We start from the raw sequence: 14,182 nt of genomic DNA on the forward strand, positions 1-14,182 counted from the left end.
CTCAAAAGACGAAAACGTAGTTTTCTTTGGTAAATTGAAATTTGCTATCGTAAATGTTAGCAACACCTCCGCCTTTGCGGGATGCGCGGGGATATGGTCACTAGTGTAACCAGGAGGTGAGGCCTCATTTAACACAGTAAATTCATCAGGCTTAAGCCATGTTTCAGTCAGGCCAATCACATCAAGATTATGATCAGTGATTAGTTCATTGACTATGACTGCCTTGGAAGTGAGGGATCTAACATTAAGTAGCCCTATTTTGTGATGAGGTATCACAATCTATTTCAATAATGGCAGGAATGGAGGAGGTCTTTATTCCAGTGAGATTGCTAAGGCGAACACCGCCATGTTTAGTTTTGCCCAACCTAGGTTGAGGCACAGACACGGTCTCAATGGGGATAGCTGAGCTGACTACACTGACTGTGCTRGTGGYAGACTCCWYTAAGCTGGCAGGCTGGCTAACAGCCTGCTGCCTGGCCTGCACACAATTTCATTGTGGCGCTAGAGGAGTTAGAGCCCTGTGTATGTTGATGGATAAGATKAGAGCACCCCTCCAGCTAGGATGGAGTCCGTCACTCCTCAACAGGCCAGGCTTGGTCCTGTTTGTGGGTGAGTCCCAGAAAGAGGGCCAATTATCTACAAATTCTATCTTTTGGGAGGGGCAGAAAACAGTTTTCAACCAGCGATTGAGTTGTGAGACTGCTGTAGAGCTCATCACTCCCCCTAACTGGGAGGGGGCCAGAGACAATTATCTTACACCGTTCAGTGATTTATATATCTGTCATTATAGAGCTCCCTTTATCTATCTCTCATTATCGATCTTGAAAATTTGTCACATGCTTCGTAAACAACAGGTGTAGAATTATTCCTTTATTCAGTAAAGTACTCTTCAAATGTGTAAACAGAAAACCACAACAGCAGAAAGAGTTCAAGTTCAATCAGCTCTTAAAGAACAGAACCACTCTTCCTTGACTACCATTGCCAATATAACAGCGAAGCGCCAGGCTTAGCCAAACAAAGCCTGGCCCAGATGTCAATTTCAGGGACGTCAGACAGTTGTCAGAGACAGACAGACGGGTGTGTTTACATATGAACCTTTTACTGCAGTGGGCTAAATCAGCATCACACAGTGTGTTTCTTGGTAGTCTTAAACAAATCTACTTTGAAACAAAAGTATCCATCTCCCACACATGGTTATGTCTTTAAAATAAGAAGACACCTGTACCATGTCAGATATAGAGTTTTAATGTATTACATTTAGAGTTTGCATCCCAATATTACACTTTATATACAACACAGAACACTKATATATAACAAAACCGTTTGACATAGGAGCACCAGATTTTCAGCGGTTTCTTTTAAATTATGTTTATTATGAAAAATATGAATAACATTCCACCCATGAGGCCTCTAGAGGGCAWTTTGGTCATTWGACTGCAGGAAAGGGTTTTTAAAGAGGTCACTGCTGGCCATATTTCAGGCCTGATGAGGAACAGGAGGAGATTTTAGGAGACAGTACCTGACCCGGGTTCAGCCTAGAAAGTACCTGGCCYGGGTTCAGCCTAGATAGTCCCTGTCCCGGGTTCAGCCTAGAAAGTACCTGGCCTGGGTTCAGCCTAGACAGACCCTGGCCCGGGTTCAGCCTAGACAGTCCCTGGCCCGGGTTCAGCCTAGACAGTCCCTGGCCTGGCATCCTGTCCCTTTCAAGGCAGCCAAGGCCCAGCTTTAAGAAAGAAACATGGCCTCCCCCCAGCCAAAGCCAGACAGGTTGCTATCATAGATATAGAACCTAAAGGGTGGACCTCCAATCTTTTCCATTAATCCATAGAGGTAGAAAGAGGGCACACTGCCGATCATCGATTACCATTGATCGCTTTTGTGACAACAAGGCCAGAACCACTGAAGGCTATCTCCATTTTAAAGTACTGAAATATGTATTTGTTCTTTGTGTATTTCTATGAGTTGATTGGCAGTTGGTTAACAACAGTGATAGAGATAGATAGATAGTGAAGAGACCAAACCCCACCAACACACTAAGACCCAGCCGCCGAAAAAAACACTAGACCCACACTAGGACTCACCCGCCCATCCAAACACTAGACCCACATTTAAGACCCGCATAAAACAAACCCCGCCCCATCACACAGACCAGCGCGCCAACAAACAACACTCACCCGCCCCATCCAAACACTCAGACCCAGCCGCATCCAAACACAAACACTAGACCCAACACGTAGGACTTCCACCAGCCCATCCAAACCACTAGACCCAGCCGCCCAAAACAAACAGCTAGACCACACACACTCAGCCCCAACTAACTACACCGCCCAAGCACACAACCCACACTAGCACCACCCGCCCATCCAACCCACCTAGACCAAGCCCCCCAGCCCACCTAGACCCAACACAACAAACGACTAGACACCACACTGGACTGCACCCAGCCCATCCCAACCACTAGACCCACGCCGCCCATCCAAACACTAGACACACCCGCCCATCCAAACACTAGACCCCACCGCCCAACAAACCACTAGACCCAGCCGCCCAAACAACACTAGACCACGCCGCCCATCCAAACAACTCAGACCCACCGCCCATCCAACACTTAAAACCCACCACTACGACTCACCCGCCCATTCCAAACACTACAAACCCACCACACGAGACCCAGCCGCCCAACAAACACTTCAGCCCCACTAGACTATCACCACGCCCATAAACATCTAGGACCCACAGACCACCCAAAACAAGCACACTAGCACCCAGCTGGCCCAAACAAAACCACTTGGACCCAGCCCGCCCAACACTAACCCACTAGACCCCACCCGCCCATTCAAAACACGACTACGCAAAAACTACCCAGCCGGCGCCAACAACACTATAGACCCAGCGCCCAAACAACACTCAGACCGCAGCCGCCCACACATAGCACACCAACACATAGACGCCACCCGCCCCATCCCAACACTAGACCCAGCCGCAACCAAACACAACACCTAGACCCACCCGCCCATTCAAACACTAGACCCAGCCGCCCATCCAAACACTAGACCCAGCCGCCCAAACAAACACTAGACCCACACTAGACTCACCCGCCCATCCAAACACTAGACCCAGCCACCCAAACACTAGACCCAGCCGAACACTTTCAGAAGAGGAAGTATAAGGCCATGTCCTGGAAAAACAACAGATGTCTGTCTTCATCCGTGACTTCCCAGCGCAATCACAGCCAGAGCTCTGTAATCTGCTTACTCTCTGTTGGCACTGGCCTGGGCTTGCAAATAAATTGCTCTCTGACCTCGAGGGGACCCCATTGATTTTGTAGTCACTCTCACTCAGATATCATATTAACATAAGTCATGGAAAAATGTGTAGAATTGCTGGAAATTATCTTTAAAAACGGCAAAGATTTCTCTTCGTACCACTGCAAAAATGTGCAGAATTGCAGGAAATTAGCTGTAAAACTGCCCAAAAATTATCCATGCCCCATGGTAAAATGTGTAGAATTGCAGGGAATTAACATTAAAACCTTCATTTTTCTCTACGCCACTAAATTGTTTTGCCCGTGGGGGGTGACCCTCAACATTTCTCTTTTAGGTTCCAGACTGTAAAAGAGCCCCTGGGTTAAAGAGTTGTTTGAGTAGAAAATAAACTAAAGTAAAAAAAWATATAAAAGTAACACAATAAAATAACAACGAGGCTATATACAGGGGGTACCGGTACTGAGTCAATGTGCGGGGTTACAGGGTAGTCGAGGTAATTTGTACATGTAGGTAGGGGTGAAGTGACTATGCATAGATAATTAACAACGTGTGTTCATTGTGTGGTCACCTAGGTGGCCGTTGTGTGATTGGAAAATTGTTTATGCAGTGTTTTAGTGTTTCCTGTGTTTCTTTTTACTTCTTCATTTGCCAGAGGAAGAGAAAACAAAAAGGTGCCTCTTTCTCTAACTCGTGTTTCTATTTGTGATTGGTCCCCTTTAGTTTTCCGTAATTCCTACGCGTTAGATTGTCGTCCAGTAGTACTATCAAGTAACGACCTCAAATGAATGTCGTAGCATGTAGACGCTGAAACGTTCCTTCAKCTGTGCATTTTCTTTTTTAGATACTTATTCATCCCATATTTTCCATGTATGTCTATGTTCCATTTCTTGTGTTTTATGCCTTCTATTTTATTCATTGGAAGGTAGACAGTTGAAGTCATCAGTAGGGTAACTTCTACCTAAAATGGATCCATGTTCTAGTCGATTTACTCGTCTTTCCTTCATAAAAGGTAGTTTAATCTAAAGGGTTGATACAGTGTATTCAAACTGTTTCCCCTTTTCCACGTTTTGTTACGTTACAGCCTTATTCTAAATTTGATTWAAAAAAWWWAAWAAAWTCTCATCAATCTACACACAATACCCATAATGACAAAGCAAAAATAGGTTTTTAGATATTTTTGCAWATGTATAAAAAAAAAACAGATACCTTATTTGCATAAGTATTCAGACCCTTTGCTATGAGACTCCAAATTGTTTCCACTGATTATCTGTGAGATGTTTCTACAACTTGATTGGAGTCCATCTGTGGTAAATTCAATTGATTGGACATGATTTGGAAAGACACACACCTGTCTATATAAGGTCCCACAGTTGACAGTGCATGTCAGAGCAAAATCAACCCTTGAGGTCAAAGGAATTGTCCGTAGAGCTCAGAGACAGGATTGTGTCGAGGAACAGATCTGAGGAAAGGTACAAAAAATGACTGCTGTATTTAAGGTCCCCAAGAACACAGTGGTCTCCATCATTCTTAAATGGAAGAAGTTTGGAACCACCAAGACTCTTCCTGGAACTGGCCGCCCGACCAAACTGAGCAATAGGGGGAGAAGGGCCTTGGTCAGGGAGGTGACCAAGAACTCGATGATCACTCTGACAGAGCTCCAGAGTTGCTCTGTGGAGATGGGAGAACCTTCCAGAAGGACAAACATATCTGCAGAACTCCACCAGTTAGGCCTTTATGGTAGAGTGGCTTCGGGACAAGTCTCTGAATATCATTGAGGGGCCCAGCCGGAACCCGGACTTGAACCAGATGGAACATCCCGAGCCTGAAAATAGCTGTGCAGCGACACTCCCCATCCAACCTGACAGAGCTTGAGAGGATCTGCGGAGAAGAATGGGAGAAACTSAATAAATACAGGTGTGCCAAGCTTGTAGCGTCATTCCCAAGCAGAATCGAGGCTGTAATCACTGACAAAGTTGTTTCAACAAAGTACTGAGTAAAGGGTCTGAATACTTATGTAAATGTGATGTTTCTTATTTTTAATAAATTTGCTACAATTTCTAAAAACCTGTTTTTGCTTTGTCATTATGGGGTATTGTGTGTAGGTTGAGGGGGGAAAAAACTATTGAATCCATTTTAGAATAAGGCTGTAACGTAACAAAATGTGGAGAAAGTCAAGGGTTCTGAATACTTTCCAAATGCACTGTACCAGGACAGTAGAAATCCATTAGGTGGAATATAGTGGCTTAGATCAAATGTTCTTGTATTGTACTGAGCAATGAGAAATGAAGAAAATGGCTGCTTTGTGTTGTGATGTTCTACTAATTCTTCCTCTGGGGAACTGAGTTGACAGCACAGAGACATGAAAGGCAGAGCAGGTAGTCTGTCTGGCAGAAAGGCAGAGCAGGTAGTCTGTCTGGCAGAAAGGCAGAGCAGGTAGTCTGTCTGGCAGAAAGCAGAGCAGTAGTCGTGTGCAGAAAGGCAGAGCAGGAAGTCTGTCTATGAAGGATACTGCTACTTTATGAATACAGAAAATTCTAATGTTCGTCTTTTCATCGCTCTCTCTTTTGCTCCATCCACTCGCTCTCTCCCTCTCACTCCTTCTCCAACAGGACATCGACTGGGTGCAGACAGAGAAGCATGTGTTTGAGCAGGCGTCTACCAATCCGTTTTTAGTGGGCCTTCACTCATGCTTTCAGACAGAGAGCCGGTAAGAGGCAGACAGAGGTTATGTCCCAAATGGYACCCTGTTCCCTATTTAGTGCACTAGTTTAGACCAGAMCCCYATGGGCCTTGGGTCAAAAGTAGTGCACTATGTAGGAAATGGGGTGCCAATTGGGACYAAGCAAGAGACTCAGTACAGGTTCCAACATGTTGCTTTTTACATTGAGAATGTGTTCTAAACACAGGTGGGAAAAGTACTCAATAGTCATACTGTAGTAAAAGTAAAGATACTTGAGTCGTTTTCTATTAAGGTAAAAGTCCCCCAGTAAAATACTACTTGAGTAAAAGTCTGAARGTATTTGGTTTTAAATATACTTAAGTATCAAAAGTAAATGGAATTGCTAAAATGTAATTAAGTATAAAAAATATAAATAATTTCAACTTCCTAATATTAAGCAAACCAGAGAGCACAATTTACATTTTTATTGACAGATAGCYAGGTGCACAMTCCAACACTCAGACATCATTTACAAACGAAGCATGAGTGTTTAGTGAGTCCTCCAGGTCAGAGGCAGGTAGGAATGACCAGGGATGTTCTCTTGATAAGTGCGTGAATTGGACAATGTTCCTGTTCAAGCATTTGAAATGTAACCAGTACTTTTCGGTGCCAGGGAAAATGTAAGGAGTAAAAAGTAACTTATTTCCTTTAGGAATGTAGTGAAGTAAAAGTAAAAGTTGCCAAAAATCTAAATAGTAAAGGAAAGTACAGATTTCCCAAAAAACGACTTAAGTAGTACTTTAAAGTATTTTTTACTTAAGTACTTTACACCACTGGTTCTGAATGACATGCTGTGGCTAAATAAAGGTAACATTTCTCTGTAGCTGTCCCACTGGTCTTGGAACTAGGCAACTTAATCGCTCACCATTAGACCTCTGTTCATTTTCAGTGTGAAGTAAAAAACTATGGAGCTGTGGCTTCTGTGAATAGTGATACATTCAGTGACAGACTTCTCATTGTAACTTTATGTACACTTGTAGTCAATTACTGGTAGGCCATGAGAGTGTTTACCGTCAGACCATGAACCATGACCTGTAAAACCAAACAGAATGTTAAGAGGCATTGGGGACAGTCATTTTTACCCAGGCTTTTTTTTACTGGGGGTTTTTAGAGCAAAAATGATTTTGGGGAAGAAAAAAAATTCACCAATTTCACGAAGACATTGATTGTTACGAAGAACYTAAGCTAAGATAAATTATAATTGAATTGGCATCCATGCAGCCTCCCCTTGTACAATGACAATACTTGACTATTGTTTGGGAAAATGGCAATCTTGGTACAAGGACCACTTAGGATACGTTCAACCTTCAGACACTCTCCCAAGACTGTTCGCCAATATCTTCTCCTTCCCTGTTCTTCCGATTCTAGGTTATTTCTCGTGATCGAGTACGTCAACGGAGGGGATCTGATGTTTCATATGCAACGGCAACGGAAACTACCAGAAGAACATGCGAGGTAAACAGACATTCTACTCCAGTTCCTCCGGTACTTCAACAGCATACGGACAGAACCCGTCAATCAACCCTTACACATGGCTCTCTGCCATTTCCCCTATAAACGTATCCATTTGTTTTGAGGAGGACGAGGCCYTATTAGAATCCCAACATGAAAGGCACATGGGTGAAGTGGATGAAGTTGGCGGTATCACCGTATAGTCAAGTCCCAATCTCTGTCCGTAGCCACCGTCCTCCCTCTCCCTCACTGTCTCTCCCGTCCACTCTCTCCCTCGCTGTCTCTCCCCTACTCCCCTATTGCACAAAGTGAGGGACAAGGAGAGGCCGAGCCATTTCTTGAAATAGCCTCGTTGAAGCTGTACGATGACACACAGGCAGGTAGCCCTCATAATTGGGCTTGTTTGCTTTGTACAGAGAGTGCTGTTCAAGGAGAGTGACAAACTGGCCTGGAACAGAAACAGCCTGTGATTGGTAGATTGTTACTATTTTGKGGCGGCTGGTGCAAAACCATTTTGATTGACTTTACTATATCYCTCCTGTGCTGTTCTTATTTTTCTTCCGGAGAAAGCTACTCCCCGCTTGACAGTCTGTTAGCGTTTCCGTGGAAGGGCAAGTCAAACCAAATTCTCCTGACGTGCTCTTTTGAAGAAAAAAAACATCATTACATCGGCAAAACATAATTAGCGCTCATAATTCATTGTGCCTGTCTACGTAGTTTCTCTGAGTGCGCTGGTGATAAACTTGGATCAAAGGCAGGATGATTTAGAGAGGCAAGGGCCCCCACTGGCACTCCATCTGTATGCAGTGGGCCCCGGCCCCGTCCATGCACAGCGGCATGGTTATCACCGATAATGATGGTACATATTCATGAGGCGTGCTCTGAGAGGTCGCTGGGTTGGTTCCCCTGAGGGGACGGTGGTGGAGCTGTCAGGATGAAGTGCACAACACGCTCAGTGAGGCACTGCTCTCTCTCTCTCTCTCTCCCTTTCTCTCTCTCTCTCTCTGTGCCCTGTCTCCCTCTCTCCCTTTCTCTCTCTCCCTGTGCCCTGTTCTCTCTCTCTCCCTTTCTCTCTCTCTCTCTCTGTGCCCTGTTCTCTCTCTCTCCCTGTGCCCTGTATCTCTTCTCTCCTTCTCTCTCTCTTTGCCCTGTCTCTCTCTCTCCCTTTCTCTCTCTCTCTCTCTCTCTCTGTGCCCTGTCTCTCTCTTCCCTGTGCCCTGTATTCTCCTCTCCCTTTCTCTCTCTCCCTGTGCCCTGTATCTCTCTCTCCCTTTCTCTCTCTCCCTGTGCCCTGTATCTCTCTCTCCTGTGCCCTGTATCTCTCTCTGTGCCCTCTCTATTGTGCCTCTCTCTGTGCCCTCTCTATGTGCCCTCTCTATGTGCCCTCTCTATGTGCCCTGTCTCTCTCTCTCTCTGTGTGCCCTGTCTCTATCTCTCTCTGTCTGCCTTGTCTCTCTCTTCTCTGTGTCCTCTCGCTCTCTTGTCTCTCTCTGTCTCTGTGCCCTCTCTCTCTCTCCTGTCTCTTGCCCGCTCTCTCTCTGTCTGTCTCTGTGCCTCTCTCTCTTGTCTGTCTCTGTGCCGTCTCTCTCTCGTAGTCTGTCTCTGTGCTCTCTTTCTCCTGCTCTCTTTCTCTCGCTCTCTTTCTCTCACTCTCTTTCTCTCGCTCTCTTTCTCTGTGCACTTGTTCTCCTGCTCTCCCTCTCGCTCACCCCAATCCACAAAAGTGGAGACAAATTTGACCTGTGGAATTACCATGGAATGTTTCAGCAGCAATTTCAGAAAAATCTTCTGCAGTATATTCAACAGCAGACTACTTTTCTCAGTGAAACAATGTCCTGAGTAAATGTCAAATAGGCTTTTTGCCAAAATACTGTTCGACAGACCATGTATACACCCTGCACACATTTATTGACATACAAACAAAACAAAAGATAAGTCTTCTCATGCTTTGTTGATTTAAAAAAAGCTTTTGAATCAATTTGGCACCAGGGTCTGCTATACAAATTGATGGGGGGAAGCATATGACATAATGTCAATGTACACAAACAACAAGTGCGCAATTAAAATTGGCAATAAACACACAGATTTCTTTCCTCAGAGCTGTGGGGTGAAACAGGGATGCAGCTTGAGCCCCACCCYCTTCAACATATACAATATCAATGAACTCTGCGGCACCCGGCCTCCCCATACTGGACTCGCATAGAGAAGAGTCCCCTCAGCCAACTGGTTCTGGGGCTCTGTTCACAAACAGAACCCACAGAGCCCCAGAACACAAACACATTTCGACCCATTCAAATTATGAGAAGCAAAAAGATAACTAATTGACACACTGGAAAGAATCAACCAAAAAACAGAGCACATTGGAACGCTATTTGGCCCTAAACAGAGAGTACACAGTGTCAGAATACCTGACCACTGTGACTAACCCTAAATTAAGAAAATCCTTGACTATTGTAATGGTTTTGACTTGAGGTTATTGTTTGTAGGGGTGCCAGGTASGTGGTACCTACCAGAGAAAATATTGATTTCTCCTTTTGGTTTGGGAGGGAATGAGTCCCGTCCGGTCCGTCAAGTCTACACCAATACAAAGGACTCATGTAAAAGTCAGGATGGACATACACTTTTCATAAACCCTTAAAACATTGGAAATAACTTCAAAAACAACTGTATTMTTTTGCGTGGGTTGTACTACCAACATAAATGATCACACACACATAACAATATAACAAATAATGAGCTCTGGTTCCTCCATAAATGTCCTGTACCTCGGGCCTAAAAGAGTCCAGCCCGGTAAAGGAGTTCAGGGAACTCAAGTGACCTTAGTCACGCAATGTTTGTCCGTTCATACAAGTGTAGCGTAAACCCAGTATCAAATCATACAATCAAAATATCAACTCTTTTACCACGCAACCCAGAAGAGTATCAAATCTCAGTAAGTCTTCAACTACAACTGACCACATAAATCATCATGGTACACATCACACCAAAACAAATGAAATACCGTATACAAAAAGTTTGTAGTCAGTCGGTCAGTCAGACAATCCAATCCGCCAACGGAGAAAGGCCACGAAGAAGAACAGAGATGTGGCCTTTCTCCAGCGGAGAAAGGCCACGAAGAAGAACAGAGATGTGTCTTCCAACGGAAGCAAAGAGTGGATCCGATCTTGGGTAAACTAGCTATTAGGCTACAAAGCACACTTTTAAATGCAACAAAACAAACGGAATAGAGAAGCTTCAGAACTGAGGGTTGAACACATCCTCATTCGTGTCTCCATCACAACCCCACTTTTGCGTAGCTGAGGCTGGCTATTTAATTGGGAATTAAAGGGGAAGCACTGAGACGGTTCAGACAAATTCAGGGCCATCACACTATGTACAGACTCAGTGAGCATAGCCTTGCTATTGAGAGAGGCCGCCATAGGCAGACCTGCATCTCGAGAGATGACAGCCTATGTGCACACTGCCCACAAAATGAGGTGGAAACTGAGCTGCACTTTCTAACCTTCTGCGAAATGTATGACCATATTAGAGACACATATTTCCCTCAAATTACACAGTTCCACAAAGAATTTGAAAACAAATGAAACATTGATAAACTCCCATATCTGTTAGGCGAAATAACACAGTGGGCAATCACAGCAGCAAGGGGCCCGTTGCCATGAGAAAAGGGCAACTAGTGGAGCACAAACAACATAGTAAATACAAGCTATATTTGTATGTTTATTTATTTTCCCTTTCATACTTCAACTACTTACACATTGTTACAACATAGCCAATAATATAGCATTTCAAATGTCTATTTTCTTTTAACTTTTGTGAGTGATATGTTCACTAATGTTTCCCTTGTTTATTTCCCTGTTGTTTATTGTCTCTTCCATTTGCTTTGGCAATGTAAACATATGTTTCCTATGCCAATAAAAAGAGAGATTAGTCAAACCTTGCTGCACTGACACGGACTTCATCACTTTCCAACGCATGTGTATTGGCCTAAAGCTTTTGCATTGCTGTACTCTCCACACATCAAGGAATGCTGCTAACTCAGTTAGTGCAAGCCAGACAGGAAAGTGGCCTGACCGCTAGGTGAGGCTTTTTCCAGCGTTGCGATCAAGCAGTAAAATCCAACAGTACAGTTCGCGAGTCCCATCCCTAAGTACCATAGCACCCTCTTGGTTCACACTGTCTTTAAGGTTTTCTTTATTTATCAAACACAACAAGACGGCTCGGTACCCCTCAGATTAGGAGCATAAACATTCAAAAAAAAAAAAAAAAAAACATTAACCAATCCACCTTGAACAATAAAACCCGACCTTGACAATCTCTGTTGTGATATCACAGTCACCGCATAAAGTCCTGAGTGAAAACAAGAGGTGGCGCACCCCAGGCACTGAAATTAGTACCGATGACTTAGTATATGCCCGCCTCCACGCGCACAGTTCCCGAATCAATCCTGCATCTTTGCCCATCACTATGGTGTCTCCTGTAGAAGCTAGCATTGAGCCCTTTTCTGTTTTATTTCTTCTAAAAGCCGCAATGCCGCTCTTAATTTCTGTTCCGTCCCTCGATTAATATTGAGAGAGCCCACTCCTTAGTACTCATGTAGGAAATGAGAGAGAAGGAAAAGCAAGAACGGATACCACAGACGGAAACCAAAAGAGAAAAAAGACAGCCCTAATGAAGCAATGATCATCGATGCATCTATTTATAATATTTTCTTATGAAGCCTGACACGTTCCCACCACCCTTTTGCTGCTGTGAACAGCACGTAACAATTCCTTCACAGCGGAAACCGGCTGTCTTCTCACTCAGAACTGGTCTAACCCACCCGTGCTGCTGTAACATCCACAGCTGACCTCACGAAACTGTATCACCTCAAATATTCTGCCAGATTTTACAGATTTCCCAAAAGTCTGATCCAGAAACCCATTTACCCTCCTCTAGACTGCATTATAATTGAGTCCTCACTCAGCTGCTGTCTATACGTCAGATAGAGATGATCCATATCCCTGGTCTCCGATCCTCCTCAATGCTGAGGCAGACAGACCCACTGTGACGTCCCTCTAGAACCCACATCCCTTTTCAACACTTCCCCGACGTTGCAGACCCCATCACTCTGACCAAAGGCATGCTCTCCACTACCTGGGAGACTAGCCCCACTAGACCCCATTACCCGTGGTGGGCATCCTCCTCCAGCTGACATAGAAGCCCAGTCTCCACATGAACCCCGCTCGCTGTCCCCATGATCGTAGTGGGCATTTCTCTACTACCTGGGAGCCTAACTCCACATGAAACCCCTCTGATACTCCATTACTCGTGAGGTGGGCATCCTTCCTCCACTACCTGTGAGATTAGCTCCTAGCATGAACCCCTCCTGCCACCCCCTATTGACTCGTAGTGGGCCATCTCCTCGCACTACCTTTGAAGATTAGATCTCCAATAGTGACCCCTCCTGTGCCCCAGTACTCGTACTGGGCAGCTCCTCACGAGTGCCTGAGGAACTTGGCTCTTCAACACGGATAACTGTTTCTCGGCAACGGTTGCCTTGGTGGCCTGCTCAACCACTTGTCCAGCCCACCTCTCCCTACATTCAGCTGGGCCCAGGCGTTACGATGAACCACCTGTGCTGCGCGCCTCCCTCGTGCCTTCTCCCTTTTTTCGGGCAGGCATGTTGCTTATGGCCAAAAATCCCACACATCGAAACACCGTGACTACTCCGTATAGCATATGCCATAAGTACATTCTATTGTCATCTGGGACTTTAAGACGATATCTTAAAGTCTGCTCCGGTGAGTCCAAAACATAAACAGCCTGTCGCCGAAACGGAAACATAACGCTGTTTCAACGCCGGGTGTTTGCAGACCCAACTGAACCAACCTTAAGTTGCAGCTTGCCAAACTTCCCAAGCGCAATACACTTCGCGCTCCAATATTTCATTTGGAATATACACGTGGTACATTTGAAATCGTTACCCTCTTGTTGACGGAGAAAGGAAAAGCGGGTAACTTGTGAATAAACCTTCCCTTTAAGGAAGTAACGGCCCTGCTGCAAATCCATACGATCACGCAAGGCGCTCTTCCTTAAGAAAATACCGACCAACCCGCTTTAATTCATCACGTGACGCATACGCCAACATTATCGTAATCCGTAACTTCGCGTCCTAGCGGCGACCAGGAAACTCTCCTCCACGCGTGACAGTAGCTGTCAGTGACACACCTGAAAGGGCCGTGCGAAGTGACAAGTGGACGGGCATGCCAATTCCCATGGACAGCCCATCCCCGCCAAAATCAAGGTAATTTCGATAAACGAAAAAACCGTAAAAAATACTTAATTCTACCGCACAACGAAAGAAATATATATAGTAATAATCTTAATCATAGCATAGAAGAATACCAAAAGAATCCACCAAAAAAGAAAAAACCAAGGACAAGTTCTGGAATATCTTACTGGCTACAGACAAGCACACGCACTCCCTCAATCAATCATTCAATTCCCAGCATGCCACCAAACACTCCAGCATGATGCCGAGAGAGAGAGAGACGAGATGAGAGAGAAGAAGGGGGGGGGAGGGGGACGGGGAGAGAGAGAGAGAGGAGAGAGAGAGATGAGATAGAGACGAGAGGAGAGAAGAGAGAGAGAGAGAGAGAGAGAGAGAGAGAGAGACGAGGAGAGAGAAGAGAGAGAGAGAGAGAGAGAGAGAGATGAGAGAGAGAGAGAGAAGCACATAGGGAGTGGGGAGGGAGAGAGAGAT

General features: G+C 45.0%; 1 protein-coding gene across 1 annotated transcript in view; it reads left to right on the forward strand.

Moving 5' to 3' along the window:
- The window catches only part of LOC111966155 (protein kinase C zeta type-like), a 60,840-nt gene that overhangs the window by 15,684 nt on the left and 30,974 nt on the right, over nt 1-14,182 (forward strand). The window contains exons 6-7 of the mRNA XM_070444610.1: nt 5,876-5,973; nt 7,354-7,440. Coding sequence (XP_070300711.1) covers nt 5,876-5,973; nt 7,354-7,440 — 185 coding nt within the window. The remainder of the gene's footprint in view (nt 1-5,875; nt 5,974-7,353; nt 7,441-14,182) is intronic.

The sequence above is a fragment of the Salvelinus sp. IW2-2015 genome, linkage group LG7, assembly GCF_002910315.2.
Source record: "Salvelinus sp. IW2-2015 linkage group LG7, ASM291031v2, whole genome shotgun sequence".
Classification (NCBI taxonomy): Eukaryota; Metazoa; Chordata; class Actinopteri; order Salmoniformes; family Salmonidae; genus Salvelinus; species Salvelinus sp. IW2-2015.